Source organism: Lactuca virosa, chromosome 4 (assembly GCF_052849685.1).
Source record: "Lactuca virosa cultivar CGN04683 chromosome 4, Lactuca_virosa_CGN04683_v6, whole genome shotgun sequence".
In the NCBI taxonomy this organism is placed as follows: Eukaryota; Viridiplantae; Streptophyta; class Magnoliopsida; order Asterales; family Asteraceae; genus Lactuca; species Lactuca virosa.
In genome coordinates this window covers 76,649,839-76,672,589 of record NC_136429.1, presented here as the reverse complement: position 1 = coordinate 76,672,589, position 22,751 = coordinate 76,649,839, and the positions used below count along the sequence as shown (strand labels likewise).

The window sequence follows — 22,751 nt, the reverse complement described above, 5'->3', positions numbered from 1 at the left end:
ACCAGACCAGATATTTCTTATTCTGTACAAGTTTTAAGTCAATTTATGCACAGTCCAAGAAAGTCTCACTTTAATGTTGCTATAAGACTTCTGAGATATTTAAAGAATAATCCTGGAAGAGGTTTTTCTGTTGTGAAATCAGATGCTTTGTGTCTGAAAAGCTTTGTTGATGCAGACTGGGCTAAATGTCTTGTTTCAAGGAAATCTGTAACAGGGTATGCAATATTTTTTGGTGATAATCTTATTTCATGGAAAAGTAAGAAACAGGAACCTGTTTCTCGCTCGTCTACTGAGTCTGAATATCGAGCTCTTGGTGTTGCATCTTGTGAAATAATGTGGATTTTGAAAGTTCTTTTTGATCTTGGAATTAAGAACAAAACTCATGTTCCTATATTTTGTGATAATGAATAAGCTATAAAGCTAGTTCTTAATCCAGTATTTCATGAGAAAACCAAGCACTTTGATGTTGATTGTCATTTTATCAGGGATCGTGTTTCAAGAGGAGTGGTTGAAGTTTTTAAGATTAGTTATGATGATAATTTGGCTGATATTTTTACTAAAGGGTTGAGTGTTTCTCAACATGAATTGATTTGTAAAAAGTTGGGTCTTGTTGACCTTTTCCAAGGATGTTGCTAATGTTTACTTTGAATTTTAAGTTTGAGGAGGGGTGTTGAGATAATTGATATCTTATACTTCAAACTTATAATTCATTCTAGTATCCTTTTGTGTTCTTAAATTGTATTTATTATTTATTTAGGGTAGATTGTGTTTCTTTGTATTGTTAAATATTTGCAGGAAGGGTTATTTGTGCACAGTTGGAGAAAAATGTGGACTAAGGAGCAAAGCTGGAACATATCAAGAGAACACGTGGGTTGTATTTGTTTGTAGTCGGGTTGAACCGGTGTATAAATAGGTACTTGTGTGTGTTTGGTTCATTATCTGATCAATCGTCTTCCTGGAAAGAGCTCTCTTCTCTTTTCTCTCTCTGAGTTCTTCATTTGAGTCTGTAATCATTCATAACTTGTTAGAGTCTTCTTGTTCTGTTTGAGTTTTCTTTATGTTAAGTGTATAGACTAGAACTTAAATCTGAGGGCAGAGTGTGATTGTAGTGAGCTTTCGTGTGTAGGTAATTGAAAACCAACTGGTTCTTACTTGAATAAGAATCGTTGATGTTGTGATTTCTTGAGTGTTCATATTTTTTAGTTTTCTTATGAAATATATTAAAAACAATCTCTGAATCAAGACCCAACTTGCAAACTAATCAACACCAAATTAAAACCCATATTGCAAGGTTTACAAAAGCAACCATATTTAGCTAATTGAAAGTACATTGCTATTTTTTACGTTGACCTTAAAAAATGGTTAAATGCAAGAAATACCAATGTACTTTTCTAGGTTTTTGACATTTACCTCCACCAAAGAACACCACACAATGTAAAAAAACTGAAATTAAGATTGTAACAGCCCAAAATTTTCAAATAAAATTTTCATTTTTAAATAATCAAACCATTCCCATAAAATATGAAATCTCAATGACAATTGTTTTCGAAATCCATAACATCAAAATTTTATTCAAAATATCATAGTGTCCCCATCTAAAATGTCGGAGAGTGCATGTTGCGCCATCAAACCTTGCCCTTGCCATTATGCTCTGAAGTACCTGAAACAATCAACAAACTGTAAGCTAGTGCTTAGTGAGTTCCCCAGAGCATACCCCACACAATCCACATAATCACATAATCCATATTAGCTATAAGCTACATAAACCACATAAGTCATGCATACAACATATAGGGATGCCATGTAAACCCTCCAAGGTCTTATATTGAATGCCACTGGAACCCCCACGTGGTCTTAACTACCTGTCATGGGAACCCCCTCATGGTCTTCCTGTCATGGGAACCCCCACATGGTCTTCACTAACTGCCATGAGAACCCCCACATGGTCTTCACTAGCTGTCATGGGAACCCCCCACATGGTCTTCACTAACCCAAGAAATATCATACAAGCTAAACATACAAACATACTAGGATGCCATGGAAACCCTCCAAGGTCTTACACCAAATGCCATGGGAACCCCCACATGGTCATAATCTACTGCCACGGGAACCCCCCGATGTCTTCCATGCAAATGTCATATCAACATAACAAATAATCAATCTAACAATCCACATATCATATAGTGGACTGGTGTAACACCCCATTTATTTAATAAATAAATAAAAATTAATATGAATAGTAACCCTAAAATCCATAATATTTAGTGGGGTGTTGGTTTTGGGGAGCCAAATGTTATAACTTGGATTATTCGGGGGCTAAAGTATAATTTCGGGATTTAATTTATAAATATTTTTAGCAGAAAGGGGGTGTTTGGTACGTATTGGACTTATTATGAAAGGATTTTTAGATCTGGGGGCTGTTGGGTAAATTTCGGACTTGACTTGAAAGGGAATTCAGAAGGCAGGGTTTAAATGGTAAATTATGGATTGAGTTTGAAAGAAAAGGGATGGGGAGGGACCATTCCTGTCATTATGGAATGAAGTTTCGTTGAACAGGGTATATAACCCTTCGGGTAACCCTAACCCTAGCATGTTTCAGCCGCCTCCATTCATCCTCCTTCAACTTCCGGCGCCGCACCACCGGTTTCGCTTACCTTCCGATCATCCATGTTGCCGCCATCCTTCTTCTGTTCGACGTCTCTTCGTCGGCGTTGTGTCTCAGCCTTGTTGGCGTCGTTGCTGCCCGTCTCCGTCGAAGACTAAGATGCCGTCGGGCTCTAGGCTCCGGTCGCTGCTGTTGCCGTCGTCGATCCAATCGCCGACGGGTTCGCGAATAGCGTTTCCCCGTTGTTGTTGTTCCAGATGGCGGATAACTGCCGCCTCCCTGTCGTATTCTTCTTCTTCTCCTCTCCATTATGTTCCGATGTTGCGTAGCTACTGTGGTTCCGGCGGCTATTCCACTGCCGCTTTTCCGTTCGACTGCCTCACACCACCACATGGGTGGCCGAGATTTGTGCTTTTTTGGCGATGGATATGCATGTTTTGGTGTTATGTGCGTGTTTATTTCCGATGGAGTGTTGTATGTGGTTCGTTCAGCCGGAAAACCAAGAAAGCCACCGCCACCACCGTGAGGTGGTGCCTGCCACCATGTACCACCGTGTGTGTGTGTGTGTGTTTATCCTAGTGAGTGTGTGTGTTTATTTGAGAATTTTCATTGTAAAATTGTAATCGTTTCGGAATAATAATAAGAAAACTCGAAACCACCACCGTGAGGTGGTGGCTGCCGCCTCCTGCCGCCACCAGTCGCCGTGTTGGGTGGCGGTGTGCCTTGTTTGTGTTTTGATTCCTTTGGGATGCTTGGACAAAATGGACTAGAACCATAACCACCACCGTGAGGTGGTGGCCGCCGCCTTGAGTCGCCGTTGACCACCACTACCCGAGGTGGTAGTGGGTGGTGCCCGACTAGCGAAACCCTAATGGGCCTAGTGAAACCCTAATGGGCCTAATGAAACCCTAAAGGATCTAAGGACTTAGCTTTTGGGCCTATTGGGTTGGGATTGGGTTGGAAACCCTAATTAGGGTTTAGAAAACCCTAATTTTGGAATCATTGGCTTGGACTTATCGGGACCCGCATTTTGGGCCATTGGAATTAGACTATGTATTAAGCCCGACCACACCATATGATTTATCTAGTAGAGTGATGGACTTAATGGATTAAGTCCTTAATGGGTTAAGTGAGAAACACTTAACCCTAATCGTCATTTTATGTGAAAACCCTAATCTTGCGTGGGCCTTAAGTTGGGCCTTCCTATTGGGCTTTGGTGATTGGGCTAATAATAGGCCATCCAAGAACAAACAAATAGACTAGGATAATTTAATGGGCTTTAGGGTAAGGCCTATGTGAGGGGTTTGGGCCCAATTTGGAAAACTGGGCCATAAATGGGCCATAATTGGGCCTTTATGATTATGAGATATTGGGCCATTAGAAATGTTAAATGTTTGGATTGGACTAAATAGTTGGGCCTTAGAATAAAACCATGTAAAGGTTTGGGCCCAATTTGGAAAATTGGGCCATATGTTGGGCTTTGACTCATAGTTGACTTTTAGGCCTTTGGATTGGGCCTTGGGTTTGAGTCAAGCTAAGTTGGGGGTAGAGTAGTCTTTTACCCCAAGCATGGACTTATGGATATGTATTGGAACCCAATTATTAATTGGGTGTTGTTTTGATATTGACAGTTCGGGAAGCTGTCATCCAGTAGCCAGGGTTTTGTCTGCGGGACTTCAGCAGTGCGAGGTGAGTTACCTTCCAGTAGAGGTGGGTCTAAGGCCACAATGCCGACCCACTAGTAGGAGTTGTTTGTTAGATGATTGTCTTTGTGATAATTATCTGGTATGCCATTATCTGTTATGTTTGTATGCTAGGAGGCTCTGTGATACATGTTAGTAGTAGTAGGGGTGAAATAGTCTCCGGTTACCGGTTGAAAGATACCGACGGAAGGTTAGCTCCCGGTTACCGGTTGAAAGATACTGAAGGTGAGGTTAGCTCCTGGTTACCGGTTGAAAGAGACCGAAGGGGTAGGCTCGCACCCAGATATGCTAGGCGGTTACCGGTTGAAAGAGATCGGAGGGGTAGGTCGGGCACCCAGATATGCCTGACAGTATGTTATTTGTATGGTATGTGGTATGATGGGGGAACTCACTAAGCTTCGTGCTTATGGTTTTCAATTTTGGTTTCAGGTAATTCGTTTTCAAAGGAAAGGAGTCGGCTCGATTGCAGCGCATCACACTATGATTTTCTGCACATGAGATCTTTGGGATTACACTCTGATATTATTTTATGATAACATGTTTTGATTACTGACACTTTGGTCTTGACATGTGATGTTATTATGAATGTTTTTATATTGTTGGTTTTATAATAACTTAATTTAAAAACGAAATTTTTGGTCTTGAATTTTGGGATGTTACAACCGACCTTGGTGCCTTAGACCCATTGGTTTGGTGAGGAGACCCACCTCTCAAGAAATGTTGAACTGATAAGATAAGTCCCAACTCGCAGCTCCAACTCAACTGCCTACAACCATCATGTGACTAACTTTGTCAAAATCCTGAAATACCAAAAATACCCTCAAGGTCAAACTTGGTCAACCATGGTCAAAGTCAAGGTCAACTGTCCACGTTGACCCAACTCGTCGAGTGCATCTAGCAACTCGTCGAGTCCCTTCAGTGTTTAACAAACTGGGAAAAACCCTAGCCAACTCGCCTAGTTCGCTCAGTATCCAGAAGATGGGAAAACCTTATCCAACTCGTCGAGTTGTCGGGGCAACTCGTCGAGTTTTCCCTGTCTTAACATATTTAGTCCCTTCCAGTTGAATCTAAATCCCCAAACTACAGATCCAGTCCCCTAGGGTTAAGATACCACGTAAAGTTGCTAACTTTACATCCATGCAAGGCATCAAAGGGCTAAAAACACTTTAAACAAGCTTATCAAGGGACTTAGAGCATGAATGAGGGACAAGACTTGATAAAGTTGGTTACTTTAAGTCCACAAAGGCCCTGAGATATCCAAATCTGGAGCCATACCATCATAACATGCTCAAATCCAAGAATAGTCCCAAACCAGACTAATAATGGCCATAAACTTTCATATAAGAAGATCTAAGCAATAAAAGGCCAATGTTTCGACTTTATACCTCAATGTAGCTGCAATACTGGAGGAAATCCCAGATCTACTGCCTTCTACTCAATCTAACCTCTTCAAGCTTAAAGTTCCTTTCAAAAGAGCACCAAAATTCACTCTCCAAGCTCACATACACAATGAGAGGAAATGGGTGAAGTAGGGTTTCTCTGGGTGATGGGGGCAATAAGGGAGGATACTAATGAGGCTTAAGGCCTTTAAATAGGGTACAAGCCCTAAAATTTAGGGTTTTCCTTTCCAGGGTCTACTCTTCGAGTTGGGGCCTTCCAACTCGCCGAGTAGACCCTTCATCCCGAGTCCATAATGATCCCTACTCGACGAGTTGGAGCTCCCCAACTCGTCGAGTCCCAGTCCAAAACCCTAATTGTTAGAGAACTAAATGATACCTGAAACAAGCGTTACAAAGATGCCAACATTAATCAGATTGCATGTTGTAAACTTCAATCTACTAATCAGATTGCATTACTCACGAAGATGGTATATGCATTAATCAGAAGTGATAGTATAATATTATAACCAACCCCTTTTTAGAGCACAACTGGAGCATATTACTCATTTGAAACTAACTTGTCAGAACCTGAGACCAAATCAGATCAAATACATTTATTGGACCTGCACAAAAATATATTGAAAATATTTTTCTATCTAAAGTTTTAAAGAAACATAAAAGATAATTAATAACTTAAGCTCTTGTTTCAATCATTTTATGAACTAATTATTTTTAACCATTCCTGAATATTATGTTTCTTTTAATTGTCAATCACTTGGAAATATATGTTGGTAATGAGAGTATTAGTTTTTGAAGGACTTTAAAGGCTATTACAAAATAAAAACAAACCAACCATTTATAACATCAAAATCATCCTTTATGTGAAAGGTACATGGTTTTTGGTTACCTTTATCATTGCATCATATCAAAGAAGAACTTTGGTGAGAGATTTAGTTCCTCAACCATATTTCACTACATTAGGTATGGTCAGAGCGTCCTACGAAACCCCCAAAAAATGAAAATGAAACTATAAAATTCAACAAAAACCAAATTCACCATATCATATTCATTATCTACCCTTACATAACAAAAAGAACAACAAAAACCTTAGTTTTAAGGATCTATCTTTTACCTGAGACATTTCCATTGTTGGTTGTGAATGTTGGTGTTTTACATGCATCAGATCTGTATTTTACCTTGAGATAACAAAAACAAAATCATGTTTGCTTTATGGATCTGTATTTTACTTAAGACCATCATAGGGTTGGCCCTTAGAAATTCACCACCATAATTATGTGTGAGAAAGAGAAGAATGCTAGTATCTCTAAGTTTTTGGTTGTTATCAATCTTGTTCTTTTACACACAAAAATACATACACAGATACACACAAGGATACATTATTTCATAAAAACGATAAAGAACCCACGATTTAACTAACAAAAATACAAAATATTATTGGGTATTTTGTTGGCTAGAGATTTACCCAAGGCTAGCCTGAGGAGTTGCACCGGAAAAAGAAAAGCATGAAGAAAGTGTGAACACACAAGGCCATGTTTCTGCTCATCCAAATTGAGACGATTGATCGTTATTTCTTATAGGAGAAGTATCATGTTTGCCTTATCCTTCTTTCAACAATTTGAAACATGATTTACCTGAAATGCCAACAATAGAACATACACAAAATTAAGGATCGTCATAGGAGAAAGAAAATCAATCAAAAAATCAAACAGAAGCTTAAACCTGCAATTGATTAGAAACATTGGATGAGGACGAAAACCTAAGATCCAAGGTATAAGATGTTAGGTATTCTAATTTTCATTACATAGTTCTGGTGGAGGTGATGAGAATATTATTTATGGAATAAAATCCTAGCGAAATAAAATAGGGATTTCAAATTTGAATTTAACCATAATTTGGGGACCAGACTTATGATTGTGCAAGAAATCCGGGAGATTGAGAGATACTGTGAGCGGGAAAACAATCAGTAGAGGATATTGAAGGATAACAAGTGTTAAATTATGGATGTAAAAAGAAGACATGTGACATATTAAAGAGTCTTTTATTAGAAGAGAAGATTTTTTCTATTTATCTTTAGAAAAAAAAGAACTTTTTGGTCCTTCTGCCATCTTCAGTCTTCACCCATGTAATTCCCTCGTTGTCTTCTCTATTCTCAATGGTGTTGGTTTCATTTGTCGGCAACCCCTTTTCCTGCGCCACCCTCTTCCCCGATATTGTAAACCCAGTTGTTGCAAAACTGGAAGCAAAAAAACCCCTCTCGAGTCTCCACTGCAACCCAAAATCCCAATTGGTTCATAAAACATTTGTCTGTGGTCTTGCAACTTGATAGGGATGAAGATGAAGGCAGACTTGCAGTGGAGATTTTGAAATCCACCGCCCTCTCTTTTCTCCCTATCTACCCAAAAAACATTCACCCCCCTCCTCTCTTCTCGTTTCCCTGTTCCATTCAATTGTAGGGGTGGTGTCGAAAATCACTGAAACAGAAAAGAACGATGATTTAGATCATTAGCGATATCCGTAAACTAATTAACCAGGAAGAACACCTTCATCAAAGATTTTTCCTGCAACCACCTTTATTTATTATAGGTTTTGTTATGGCAACCTTGATCGGATATTTCGTAGGAAGTGATTATGAAAAATATTTTAGGACTTTGTTGTGATGGTGTTGGTTGGAGGTTTTTCATCGAATAACGTGTATGTTCGATGGTATACATGTTGGTGGTTTGTATCATCAATGTGTATTTAAGTGTAATGGATTGTGACCAAAATCAATCTTGATGAATATTAAACAGGTAAGGAATGTGTGGAGTGCACACTTGTTTAAGTTTATTCAAGATTCAAAGTAGATTGTCATTTAGGGGCAAAACCCCTAAACGAACGGGTCCATGGACAAGGCCCCTGGGAGTGGGGTCCAAGGGGCGGCAACCCCTGGCAAGGTCCAAGGGGTAGAGCCCCTGGTTGGGGTCGAGCTGCCAGGTCAGCGCAATTTTTTTTATTTGGGTTATATTGTTATATTAAAAATGCATCAGAAATACGAATTCTTGGAAATAAACCCAATTTTGACTTTGCTTTGACCCTTATAGAAAGAACCCGAATTAGTGACAATTTTTAAACATTAAACTATTTTAGTGACAATTTTTCAGACATAAAGCTATCTTGTGACAGTTTTCTGATGGAAAAGGTACTTAAGCAATATTGGTCTTCATTTTATGGTACTTACGAAAATCATATCAATTCATTATATATTCTGTTCTCTCATTTCTGAGTCTTATCCGTTTGAAGATTGGGAGTACCACCCAAATACTTCAATCTGAAAGTGATATTTATGATTCTCAAATTTCCAAGTGTCGTTATACCCAAAATTTCTAACAATACATGATCTAGACCTCAAACTCGTACATTAATAGGATTGCATACAATCATGCCTCTTTGAGAGGCAACTATTCTTGTCGAATTGTCTCCATAAATCCAAAAGCTCCAGGAGGTGTATAGAGTTAAAAACTCCAGTCTTGGTTGTTTATATTTTTAAGGAAAAAATCAAATAAAAATGAGAATCTTTTTTCGAAGGTTTTGGAATTGATTCATGTCGTTTTCAATTGCTTGCGAGCAGAGCAACCAAAAGGTTTAGTTTACAATATATTGGTAAATAAATTTACTCCAATTTAATGAACTTAAATTGACTATATTATTTTTATATTTTTAATAGACAAAATTGCAAAAATGTTCACTATGGTATGCATATTTTCCGAGGTTTGGTCCAAACCTCAACTTTTTTGGTTTCATGGTCCTTTTGGCCTGTTTTGTATGTGGAAATGGTCCCCCGACTTAAATCCCGTTAAACTGTTGTTGTTAACCCCATCATGTGCCTCCCACATGAGGGTATTTTTGTCTTTTCAGCTTTTAAGGACCATTTTGCTGATGAAATATCAATGAATACTTTAATCTTTTACCCCCTAATTTATGATCCCAAAGACACGTCAACTCCTCACCTTCCTCACTCTTCCTTCTGCTCCATTAAAACCTGCAAAAAACCCTCTTTTCTTATCCGAAAACCCTAATCGAAGCAACAAAGAGAAGGTGATTTCTTACGTTAAAGTCGAAATGGTGTATGTAATGTAGCAGGTCAGACCATAAAACGAAGTTTTGGACGTATCATCCATGTATGGTAAGTTGCTATGTTTTCTTTAACTTCCTATAAAGCATTTTCCCCTTAATTTTCAGACTAAAAAACGCATAATTTTGACTTTGTAGCGGGTGCACCCACATGGTTTAGTATGTGGACATAGATGAGTTCTTTGTACATGAACTTGATGCCATAATGCTTGACCTAGGTTACACAGACCCACTGATGACTGAAGTAGTTTATGTCTCAGACTCCTTAGTGATATACTACTGTTAGATGCAATTTCATGCATCTTATAGGGTAGTTTTTATTATCATTTAGCATCATATTTTTTTACATTTTCATGTCATTTATTTAAATAATGCTCAGCTCATGTATTTCGTTAGAATTCCCATATTGCTCATGTTTTTATGTCAATTTCAGATAGTTCGAGTGGAGTGGTGCTTTGGGAGCAGTTGGATGCATGTTTGGAGCTTAAATTGGAGCTTGAAATTTATGGAGTATGTTGAGGAATGCTTGGAAGATGTTTTGATCAAGAAACTTTCGATCAAATTGATCACACGAAGATATAATCTGCAATTTGAAGCAAAAGGATGTTGTTGGCAGCTTTGACCCCCTGTCAGTATTTTGACCATATATCATGAACCGTAACTCCAATTGACGCGATTGAAAAATTTCTGAAAAGTAGACGAAATTTGGACGTCTTAAGCAAAACAAGAGATCGCAACTCTTGTCCATGCGATGGCATGGAGCCTTTATGTGATCACAACTTTGCTCGTAACTTGTCTTCGAGGTTTCTTAGTGCCAAAAATTCATCTGGAAGTGAAAACTCAATACATGCGATCGCATGTTATCAATTTCTTGTTCCGAAAGCTTCCACCTTGAGTATAAATACAAACCTCATAATCAGTTGTAGGGGTTGGACGATTCCAGACGAAGAAAACCACTTCAGAAGGCAATTTTTGAATTCTTTCAGCTACTTTTGAAGATCTGAAGACTGCAAATCATCTCACACATTTAGTTTAGAAGATTGATCAGTAAATGTTTCTTTTATATAGTTTTGTTTCGTTTTTGGCCATGTCTGGCTAAACTTTAGCTTTCCGTTCTGCATAGACTAGTACTTCTCATGTGATTAGCTTTCAGATCTGATTTTCGTTTTGAGTTTTTATCTAGATTTTTCAGTTTTGTTCTTAATCAATGTTTGGTTTTAAATTCTTGTTAGTCTGATCACCTAGCTAGGGTTTTATCATTCCAGTTAATCAGTTAATAGAATTTGTAATTGTTCTTGTCAACTTGTAAAAGTAACAAGTATTAGACTGGTTCCGTTTTGGGATTTAACTCTGGTATAAATTGAAAAATCACATCTTTATGCTTCCGAGCTTGTGAGAAGTATTGGATATTGCTTGGAATTTTACAAAGAATTTAATGCAATTTTTCTGACTTAATTAAGAGCTTGTTTAATTGAACAATAAAAAGTTAGGGTTAATTCAAAGAGCATGTTTTGATAATTAGTTTAGGTAAAAGAGATATACTAGAGCTTGTTAGTTTTTCTCAGTACCAACTTAGATAGAACTCATCTCAAATAATCAGATGTGGGATAGTTGCATGATTAGGAAAGTCGCAGCAGAACTGAAATCCTTTTTAATATTGATTTTCGTTTAAATTTAATATCACTGCAAATTTTAGTTTTTTTAGTTAAATTTAAAATCCCCCTTTTATATTTCTGTTTTGACTAGATGTGCCTGATGCAAAAAGGCATTGACTTTTAGGCTGTGTCCCTAGGGATTCGACCCTGCTTCCTTGTGCTATATTTTTAGTGCAACCAACAGTGATAATTTACTTGTTTAATACGTGCGCGACAGCCTATTAACAACTACCATTTTAAGATACCCAATGGTGACTTTCAATTTGGTCTTAGAGCTTTAGGGAATGATCAAGATGTTATCAATCTATTTAAGTACATTCCACATAACAAGTTGATTGAGGTGTACACGGAACATGGGAAGACAAATTTATTGACTTACTTCATGTCTCCAAATGCAAAGGGTAAAGTTGTGATTGAGGAATTACCTGAAAAGGATGATTAAGAGGTTGAAGTTCATGTGGAATCTCCATTGAGAAATATGAACCATGTTAATGATGAGTCTATTGGTGAGTACATGTATTTGATACTTTTTGGGAGTAAAATTGATGATTTCTCACCAGAGTATAGAAGGGGTAGAGTTGGGAACTCCAAAATAGGTGAAGGTTCTTATAGCAAGAGGCTTAATTTAGATGATATTGATGAATTAAAGGAAAAGACTGTTGATCAGGATGCTATAACATGTGTTATGGATAATGTTGGGGATGAGATGACTGGTGTTTAGGATGCTACAACTGCTGATCAAGGATGCTACAAGCCAGGTACTTCAAATCTTGATAATGTTGGTGATGAGATGAATGGTGTTCAGGATGCTACAACTGTTGATCAAGGATGCTACAACACCCCCTGCTAATGATGATGAACAATTTAATGAGTTGTTTAATAATCTTATGGACAATTTAATTGGAAGTGAAGAGGATGATTCAGAGTATAAAGAGGATGATGTTGAGTATGGAGAGGATGATACAAAGTATGAAGATGTGGTTTCAAACTCTAAAGATGCTGATGTTCCAGAGAAAGTGAAACACTTTGAAGATGAAGATAAAGTGGACTACATAATAGATAAGGACAACATATCCAAGATGTGGATGTGGACATGACATACTTCATTCTCAATGTTCACAGTGATGTGGAAGGAGGACGTGTTAATGATGTGCATGCTGGTATAAACAATGAGGACTTTGATTCGTTAGATGAAGGATCCGACCAAGACAGACAAAGAAGAGCTCTTATAAAAAATTTAGTAAAAAAGGTGCGACCTTGGGGAAATACACACGTTATCTTTCATAGTTGGTCAGAAATATAAAAGTAAAAAAGAACCGAAGGAGCAAATTGATGTCCATGCACTAGAAACAAGAAGGAATATGTTCTTTAAAAAAATGGCAATCTAAGGCTAAGGGCTCGGTGTAAAGGACTTGTCTCTGTCAACAATAAAGGCCAAGTGAGTAGTCAAGCTACCACTTCAAAAAGCAAGGGCAAAGAAGTAAATACAATAAAATTAAATGTGGTTGGTATATACACGCTTCTAGGTCAAACCTTGATTTTGACTGGTTTATAAGGACCTTAAATCAGACTCACACATGCTTACAAACAAGGAAGCGTAGGGCTTTCACTACTGCGTTAATTTCAAAGAGAATCATAGATCAAGTGGAGGCAAATCCATAGATTCTTTTGAGATCTATACAAGATCACTTTCAAAAGACATACTAGGTGGGTGTTTCGATGGACAATGTGTTTAGGGCAAAAGATTTGGCAAGAAAACATGTAACGGGTGACTACACAAAACAGTATGAACTGTTGAGGGACTATGCTCTTGAACTTAAAGCTACCAACCCAGACACCACAATGAAGATATATGTATGTTCTGAGGCTAACCCTGATTCCCCTACTAGGCAATTTAGAAGGATTTATGTTTGCTTGGGTCCACTCAAAAAAGGTTTCAAGGCATGCCTTAGGGACTTAGTAGGTTTGGATGGTGCCTTCATGAAAGGCTCATTCCCTGGTCAGGTTCTTTCAGTAGTAGGTTTGGATTCTAACAATGGAATTTATCCCTTAGCCTATGCAATTGTTGAGTCTAAAAACATAGCTAGCTGAAAGTGGTTTTTCGAACACCTTGGGGATGACTTGGAGCTTGGAATAAACTCAAATTATAATTTCATAAGTGACAGGCAAAAGGTAAGGAATACTTCTATAATTTTTCATTTTCAATGTATGTTTTTAATTTTAATTATTAAGTTTGATTCATATAGGGTTTACACACTGCAATTTGTGAATTGTTTCCCAATGCTGAGCGTAGGTATTGTATCAGACATATTCATGACAATATGAGAAAGAAATGGGGACAAACTGACTATAGGGACCACTTATGGAGGTGTGCATCATCACCCACCATTCCTGAACTTGAGCATTTGATGAAGGAGTTTAGCCAGTATGATAGGGAGGCATGCGAGTGGTTGAAGCAGATTCCTCCTGCACATTGGGCAAGGATTCATTTTTCAGGTAATTCTATATGCTTCAATATGCTCATTATATTGTACAGTTATTTATAATTGTATTAATTCTTTGTTATTGTCATGTACAATAAGAAGAGCAATTTCTGATGTGTTGATTTCAAACATATGTGAGGTGTTTAATGGGAAGATAGAGAAAGAAAGGGAAAAAGTTGTCATTGGATGTTTAGAGTACATTAGGGATTACCTAATGAAAAGGATATGCAGTATCATGAAGGAAATGAAAAAGGATAAAGGTCCACTTACACCAACAGCAAAAAAACATCCTAGATGCCCGAAAAGCAGTTGCTCCACAATATATTGCTAGGTGGAATGGGGGAGACTAGTATCAGGTAACTGGAGCTTTGCAAGATCAACATGTTGTGGATGTTAGGAAGAAAAATTGCAGTTGCAGAAAATGGGAATTAACTAGAATTCCTTGCAGACATGTAATTGCAACTCTCAATGAAATGAGCAAAGACTCAGAGGATGATCTTGACATTTACAAATGGGTACACAAGGTCTATTAGCTAGAGACATGGCAAAAAGCATATTCATTTAAGGTGGTGCCAATTAAAAGGAGAGCTATGTGGCCCAAAAGTGATTGTCCAAAAAAGCTAATTCCTCCCCCCACATAGCACTCAGGTGGGAAGGCCTAAGAAAAAGAGAAGACAAAGTGAGGGTGAAAGGTTGAGCAAAAAGAAGAGGGGAAGTCAAGGTGATGGAGTCAAGGCTACACAAGAAGAAGGATCCCATAGACCAACAAATGATGGAGTGTAGAAGTTATCAAGGAATCATAATAGTGTTACTTGTAGCAAATGCAAGAATAAGGGACACAACTTTAAGACATGTAAAGGGCAAGGTGGGAATCAGTCCAAGAAGTAAGCTTTGATGAAGTTGTTATGGTTTCATGCAGGTGTTTTTCTGTGATTTTGGTTATATGTTGTTGAAAACTTGGTTGTTATTGTTAGACTTATATGTATGGTGCAATGACACTTTGATTGTATTTTGGTTATTATGTTTAGACTCTTAGGTATGGTTTCATGATTTGCTTATATATGGTGGAATGACACGTTTATGCTTAATTTGGTAATGTATTTTGGTTCTACTAATGTAGTTAATGAAATTGCATTTTGGTTAAATTCTGATACATATTTTGGTAATGTACTTTTGGTCTATTAATGTGCTTATTTTTATACATTTTGGTCATACTTTGATACCATATATGGTATACAAATTTGTTCATTACACACACACACACACACACACACACACACATATATATATATATATATATATATATATATATATATAATTATATATCATACTTTCATACCTACCATATATATCATTAACAACATAATTCATTACAAACATGATCAAATCAACTTACAACAAAAGAACCCCATTTTCTACTAATACCCTTCATCCCTTGATTAACAACCCCACCCCCCCCCCCCCCCCCCCCCCCCGCATTTGTCTAACCCTAACCCCTACAGATTCCAGATACCAAAGATAACAATCACAAAAAAAAAACAACTTCCAAATAGATAGATTTCAGCTTCAAAGATTCATCCTTCAATGCATTGCAATTTGCCGCCAAGATGTTATTCGTGCTTATCAGTCCGTTGTATTGTTCCTCTAACATGTTGACACTTCTAACCAAATGATTGCAATGTTCCTGCACTGAGTTTAAATTTCTTAGCAGACCAGGTATGATGGCTTTATCCCTAGCACACATTGGCATGTCAAGCCACCCAATAAACCCACAAACATAATCGTTCATAGGGCATGCACAAAATCTCTTTCCGAGATTCAGTGGGGTTTGTGACGTTTTCACCACAACCACCTTTCTACAAAAACAAACCACCGTTGTTATTATAAGAGATCAAGAAGAAGAAGGGGAAGAAAAGAGACGTTAGGGAAGATAGCAACGGTGGGGAACATTTAAAGGGTATAAGATTTTTTCCATCTGCAAAAATAGTCCCTAAAAGTTGAAAAGACAAAAATACCCTCACGTATGAGGCATGTGATGGGGTTAACAACAGCAATTTAACGGGAGTTAAGTCAGGAGACCATTTCCACATACAAACCAGGCCAAAAGGACCATGAAACCAAAAAAGTCGAGGTTTGAACCAAACCTCGGAAAATATGCATACCACAGGGACCATTTTTACAGTTTTGTCTGTTTCATATAAGAGATAAGAGATGAGTTTGGTAACCAAATTTAGTTTTACTATATATATTGGTAAATAAATTTACTCCAATTTAACGAGCTTAAATTAACTATATTATTTTGTATGTTTTTAATTCTTTTTTAATATATATATATATATATATATATATATATATATATATATATATATATATATACACACTACATTATAATGCATTTATAATTGTAGGCTCCACAATTTTTAAGACCGAAGTCTTAGTTTACTAAGGAGGTGAATTTTTGGTCATTAGATTTTTTTGGATGGTCTAGATTTTATTGATGGCGATACAAGTGAACAAGTTTAAACCGATCATAGTCTGTATTTTAAAGCTCATTTGAACCATCACACAGATCAAATCATTAGATTGATCGGACACCGTTGCGTCTCTTCGATCCCCCACCCCCCTTTAAACCAACTAATGCAGCCACATCCTTTGAAGCCTTAGATTCTCGAATTCTCTTCATCTCTCTAACCGTCGTAGATCTAAACACCATTGCACCTCTTTCGTTCTCCACCTTCATATCCCGGCATCACCTACTGTCGCTGCCATCATGAATCATCCCCATCGTTACAACGATCATGCACTACCAGACAAACACATAAGAACCACCAACATTGCACTACCACCAGACCACTAACCCACCATCACGCTCTCTAAAAGCCGTCATACGCGTCATATGTCCCCATCACTTGTCGCCTTCAAGTTTACACCCACCACATCCGAACGTTGCTTTGTGTTGAAAAACCTCCCCATCGTATAGAAAAACCTCAGGTTGGTTTTTCTTTAGCTGAAATTTGTATTTTTGTGTGTTTGTCAAGGTTTACAACTCAATCAAGCATTCTAACATTGTGCTTGGTCTTTATCTTAGCCATTTAAAATCGAAGGATAAGAGACACGACACCCATGTTCGTCCACCGGTTCTATGCCGCCTTCAAACTCCGTACAGACTTCATTACCACAAAAAAAACTCAATATCTGTCTCCTCGGCACAGAAATCCTAAACTGTACCACCATCATGCTACGAAACATTCCTTACCGCTCTTATTTTCCCTTACCCATGACCTTAACAACCACCGTTTTTACATCCGCCCCCTCTATCTACTATTTTGTTGTCGATACAGAATCCATAAACCCTTGATATGTGAGTATTTCTAGCAAACCTCCTCACAGTTACATTCACATTTATTTACCCCTTTTAGTTTTAAGACACTTAACTGAAACATAGATCAGAAAAAAGTATTTGTTTTTCGGTTTGATTTAATAGAGGATCTGATGGATTCGTTCTTGAAAGAGGAAGTAAAAGGCAAAAAATTTTGTTAAATTTACTTTCTTTGCTTTGTGATAAATCTGATGTTTGATGTTTTTTGGTTTAGGGAATTTTGGATTCCTTCGGAAGTGAAAAATAAATGCATAAAGAGATCGAGTATTTGATTAATGGCATGAATATGGTTAAAGTGGAGTAAATATGGGTTTATTTATTGCTTATATAGTTAGCTTCTAATATAAACTTGAGTTCACTATAATTCACATAATTAGACCATGTTTCATGCATTTTAATCACAATTTACTTCACTTGGAAAAATTGATGTTAAAATATGAAGTCCGTCTCTTAAGCGATAACAATTGTACTTGCTATTATTAAAATTAAGTTTTGGATCGTTAATTTCATCTCGAGTTTAAATTTCTATTTTGATTCTTTTATATTGTGGATATTGAGTAGCAAATCTGGTAATATATTTGAGTTTTTGTATACCTTTTAGATTTTATAAGTGATGTTTGTGCTTTGTGCAAACCTGATGTTGTGCATTAATTTACATTTGATCTTGAGTTTGTGAATTTCTTTGACTTTTTTCAGTCAAGTGTTTCCTAATTTGATATTTAAGGAGTGGTATTCAAGTGAGTTTTTACATATTGTAGTGAAGAAACATGGTATTTGTTTAGCTTTATTCATTGATCCTGTTAATGCATTTTTATTCAAGGAGCTCTTAGAACCAGTAAGACTACAAATCATATTAGCTTTTGATTTCTTGCATATTATTTACTTTGACCAAATAATGAACCAATTTTAAAGCTTAATGCATCAGCTAACATATGATAGTTCTGTTGATTACTAATTTATTAATGTTCAATCTGTTTCAACTGCTTTTTAATCTTAGTGTTCTTTTTTGTTTGACCTCCCATAGGCATCCATGTTGCGAGTTGTAACCCTAGGGAAAGAAAATGATGGGATTTTCCACTCAGATGGTAGTGTTTTTCCCCAGGTATAAAAGATAAATATATTATTGTATTAAATAGAAAAGGGTAATAAAAAATCTATCAGAGGGTAAAAATGTCATTTGAGATTTGGGACCATTACGGTAACCAAATCCAAACTCAATGGTATAATTATAAAGAAGTTTTTTTGGACCGAGATTCCTAATGTTTGCCAAGGCATGACTAGAATGTTTGGACTGATATTTTTCAATCATATTTACAAGTTGTAATCACATTTTGTGTATTAAAATGGATATGATGGCGCTTGAATGTGCAGCACAAGAATACTTCTCTTCCCTGCATTGGAGTATCAAGGTAAGCTTGTATCTGGATATTCAATCTTGTGCATCAAGTTTTGGAGTTTTTTATGCGGTAACCCATCTGGTATTGCATATAACTGGTTTGTACCCCTCCACATCTCCACATGCAGCTTGCTATTTGGACAGATTTTTCAACTTTGTTTATTTGTCAAAATAGCGACCTACTTTGATTGTATTGTGTGTTGTGATGTTGAAGTGTTGTGAGCTGTGATTGTGTAATTTTTTTTTTAACTATAATGACTTAATAAAAAAAATGATGATGTAATAGAAAGCAACTAAAACAGGATGCTATTTATTATAACATTAGGTGTGAGACTCATGTATTACATGGGTTAAATAAAAAAATTAAATATCAAAATGTAAACATTAATTATTTTTTAAAATTAAATTTTAAAATAAGGAATGAAAAAACATATTTATTGTAATTTATAATCATATTTATTACATTTAATACTTTACATATATATTATATGTATTATGTGGCTTTTAATTTTAAAAATTAAAAAAACCTAGAAATTGACATGTGGATACTATTAATTTCAAAAATACCACAAAATGACAAGTGTCAAAACCTATGAGAGATTGACATGTGGCAAAATGGATTTTCATTTATTAGAGTAGAAAATAGATAGATAATATTCCCTTTCTATTTATTTCATTTTTACATTTTTCCAGTAAAAAGCAAAAGAAAAAATAGCAATATAGTTTCATCGACTTGTTTATATAGCACCCTACTTTCAAGTTTTATAGTAAAAAAATTATTTTTGTTGTTTTTTTACCAGGTTTGGTGTTTAATTGTTGGTACCTGCACTCTCTTTTGGTTCATTGAAACTACATGTGGATTGGATGACACTTAAGATGAAAATACTTGGTGTATGCATTAATGAGGATGCAAATGTTAATGTAAATGTCGCTAAATGTTTAAACTGCTTTGATGGATTTAGTAGATGTAGACTTGATTATAATAAAAGTAGGGGGCTTTTATTTGTAATGGATTATTATCTTTATGACATTTCAACGATTTACAATTAACAAAGTTAATTCTTTTGCCTGTTAAAAAATCAGATGATTTGATATATCACAAATGATTTAAGGATCAACACATTGACACGAAGAGCAATCCACTTTCAAAATGGAACCAATAAGAGCAATAAACTTCCAAAATGAAACCAAGAATGACAATGCACTAATATTATTAACTATTATTAACTATTGGCGGTGTTTATAATCCTATATTTGCAAAAAAGTAACAATCAAGTGATCAACACGAATTTAACAACATAGCACTAGAAAACCAATTTGAAATCCGACACTTTTGTATACCAGATTCCAAGTTCCAACATACCAAATACATATAAAAAAAAATCTCTTTATTCTGCGATAATGATGTTTCTGAATTCAGATTATGCATGAACATTTAAATTACATATCAAACTGTTTCATTATACATGACTTAAATTCATTAAGAATTTCATTAGACCCTATAAAAATTGAACACAAAATCAAAAACTTACTTGAGTTTCATCCAAATCTTTATCAACCCAATTAGGGCATAAACTTTCATGGTGATGGTGGTGATTTTTGATTCTTGGTTTGGTTCGCCATTGTTGACAGGGTCGAACAAGAGAGGAAGAAGTGACGATTTTTTTTCCCGCTCACAATACACACGTCACAAAGGAGAGGAGATGGAATCAATATTTTTGGCTCACAATACACACAACAGAGGAGAGGATGGAATCAGGATTTTTGTTTAGGGTATGACCATATGATTAGGTACTGGTTTGTTTTTTGGAAAGGACACCTCTACATTTCTCATGGGCAAAACCACAAACACCTTATGGGCAAAAGCAATGTTACCATTAACAACCACAGATGACTCACAATTTTTTCTTGAGAAAATAGCATCTAAAAAGGCAAATAAAGTTTTGTAAATGGTGGTGGACGACCAAGGTGTTTCAAGTTATATGTTAAGTCATTTGTGAACACATCCAACAGGCAATGGCAAAGAAATGTATGGCCATAATGAATAATTAGAAAAGCATAGGATTGCAGCTAAAGGTTTGATGAAATGCCATGCTTAAAAACCACAAAATGCAGAAAAAAAAAATTTAGCATATCAATGTACATAGAAACATCGAAATATTGGGATATGGTCTTTGTTCTATGTTTTCTATCATATCAACATAAAAGATTTGCAAAAATATGAAATTGATGATTACACGAGTAAACAATAAGAATCAACATATGTTGACAAGTAATAATAAGAAACAAGAATGATCTATAACCTATGTTTTAAAGGTTCAATGGCACATACCCTCAAAACTAGAAGGAGGAAGAAAAGCATATGTGAGAGAGCGACTTTTTCACACGCCATATGGTGATGGTGGTGCCCTGGACGCCATGCTTGTAACTTGAGCTTGCATCTGTATTGCTCTAACCTTCACAGATGTTGCACGATGAAAGAATTGTTCTCGAGACAACAACCTCACATTCCTTAAATACAGATCAAAGGGTATAGACCCTTCTTGCACAGCTTTATCCAAGGCATAAACAACATCTTCTATAGCAAGATCAGATGCTGTACAGTCCATCATCTGTTTAGAAAGAGAATCAGATGGAACAATAGCATCATCAGGACTTATATTTGACAAATCTCCACCTAATTTGCCCTCATTTTCTCTCACCCATCCTTCTAACACATCTGTATTCATCAAAACCATCTGCAATTGCTGCTCCAAATCCGCTTTCTCATCTTGCATCTGTCGTAACCCTATTGAAAGCTCCTCCTCTCTCTGCCGTAACACTGCCTGAGCACTAAACATCCCTTCCATTTCAGCCTCTCTGGTTTTCCTCAACCGGGCGACGTCACTATGCACATTCTCCACCAGCTTATTAATCGCATTCCGTTTGTAAACAAAGCTCGGGTCCTCGAAGGACCCAGACCCAAACCTCTGAGGCGGAGAAGGCGATGGAACCCTCCCGCTGTCGCTCACATACGGTGACGGTGGGTATGTCCGAGGTGGGATGGCTGGCCGGATAGATCCAGATGAAACCGATCCCGATGATCCAGATGCATTGAAACTAGGGCTAGGGCTAGGGCTTGGGTTTGGGTTAGGGTTAGGGTTTGGTCTGCGTTGCGAGTATAACGGTGGATCGCTGCCGAAATAATTACCCAAATTACGAGCCAGATCAACCAAATTAGAACTAGGGTAAACCCAATTTTGCAAATAAGGGATCGAAACTAAACCAGATGGATTAACAAAAGGATGTTGGCGCTTGATCACCATATCGCGAGTAGGATTCACGAAGACGAGAGGAGGATGGCGAGGGTAAGTCTCCATGAGCCAGATGACGACGGGTATGTTGTAAGTAACATTCTGAAACACCATCGGAACTGTGCCCTCGGACTGGAGAAGGTTGACAGAGCGGCCGTCGTTGTGGGTAAACGTGGCGGTTTTGGGCTGAAGAGAGGGGTAGGCTTCGGAGAGCGAGAGGAGGTGTTGACGGATAAGCCACTTCACGTCTTCGGAGTATGGAAGGGAAGATGGACCGCGTTGGGACAGGACGGAACTGAGAAACTGTTGAGTGTACTGGGCCATTGAAGACGTCGGAGAAGGCGGCGGAGGCACCATTCTTTACTCCAGTGATTGAATTTTGATCGGAGAATTCGATTGAATGGAAGTTTAGAGAAGAAGAAACCTTCAGAGTATAATTGCTTCTGTGCTAAGTTGTCACAGCTGGTAAACAAGAAAACAAATATATCATTTTTGTACATGTACTTTAAAAGTTCTGCAATTTATACCCTTTCCAAAAACAAATATATCATATTTGTACATGTACTTTAAAAGTTAAAAGTTCTTCAATTTATACATGCTCCCATTACAACTATTTTAACAAATAAGTAAGGGGTACCAATAAAAACTTATGTATATATATTTGATATAAAGACATAATTTAAATAGAACTAGTTATGTATATATATTTGATAAAAAGACATAATTT

At 36.8% G+C, this 22,751-nt stretch overlaps 1 protein-coding gene across 1 annotated transcript; it reads right to left on the bottom strand.

Annotated features, from left to right (window-relative positions):
- Positions 1-20,938: 20,938 nt before the first annotated feature.
- LOC145105577 (protein ELC-like) lies at positions 20,939-22,495 on the bottom strand. Its single transcript, XM_079042659.1, has one exon. The coding sequence runs from the start codon at positions 22,379-22,381 to the stop codon at positions 21,113-21,115; it is 1,269 nt and encodes a 422-aa protein (XP_078898785.1). The 5' UTR covers positions 22,382-22,495; the 3' UTR covers positions 20,939-21,112.
- Positions 22,496-22,751: the final 256 nt, after the last annotated feature.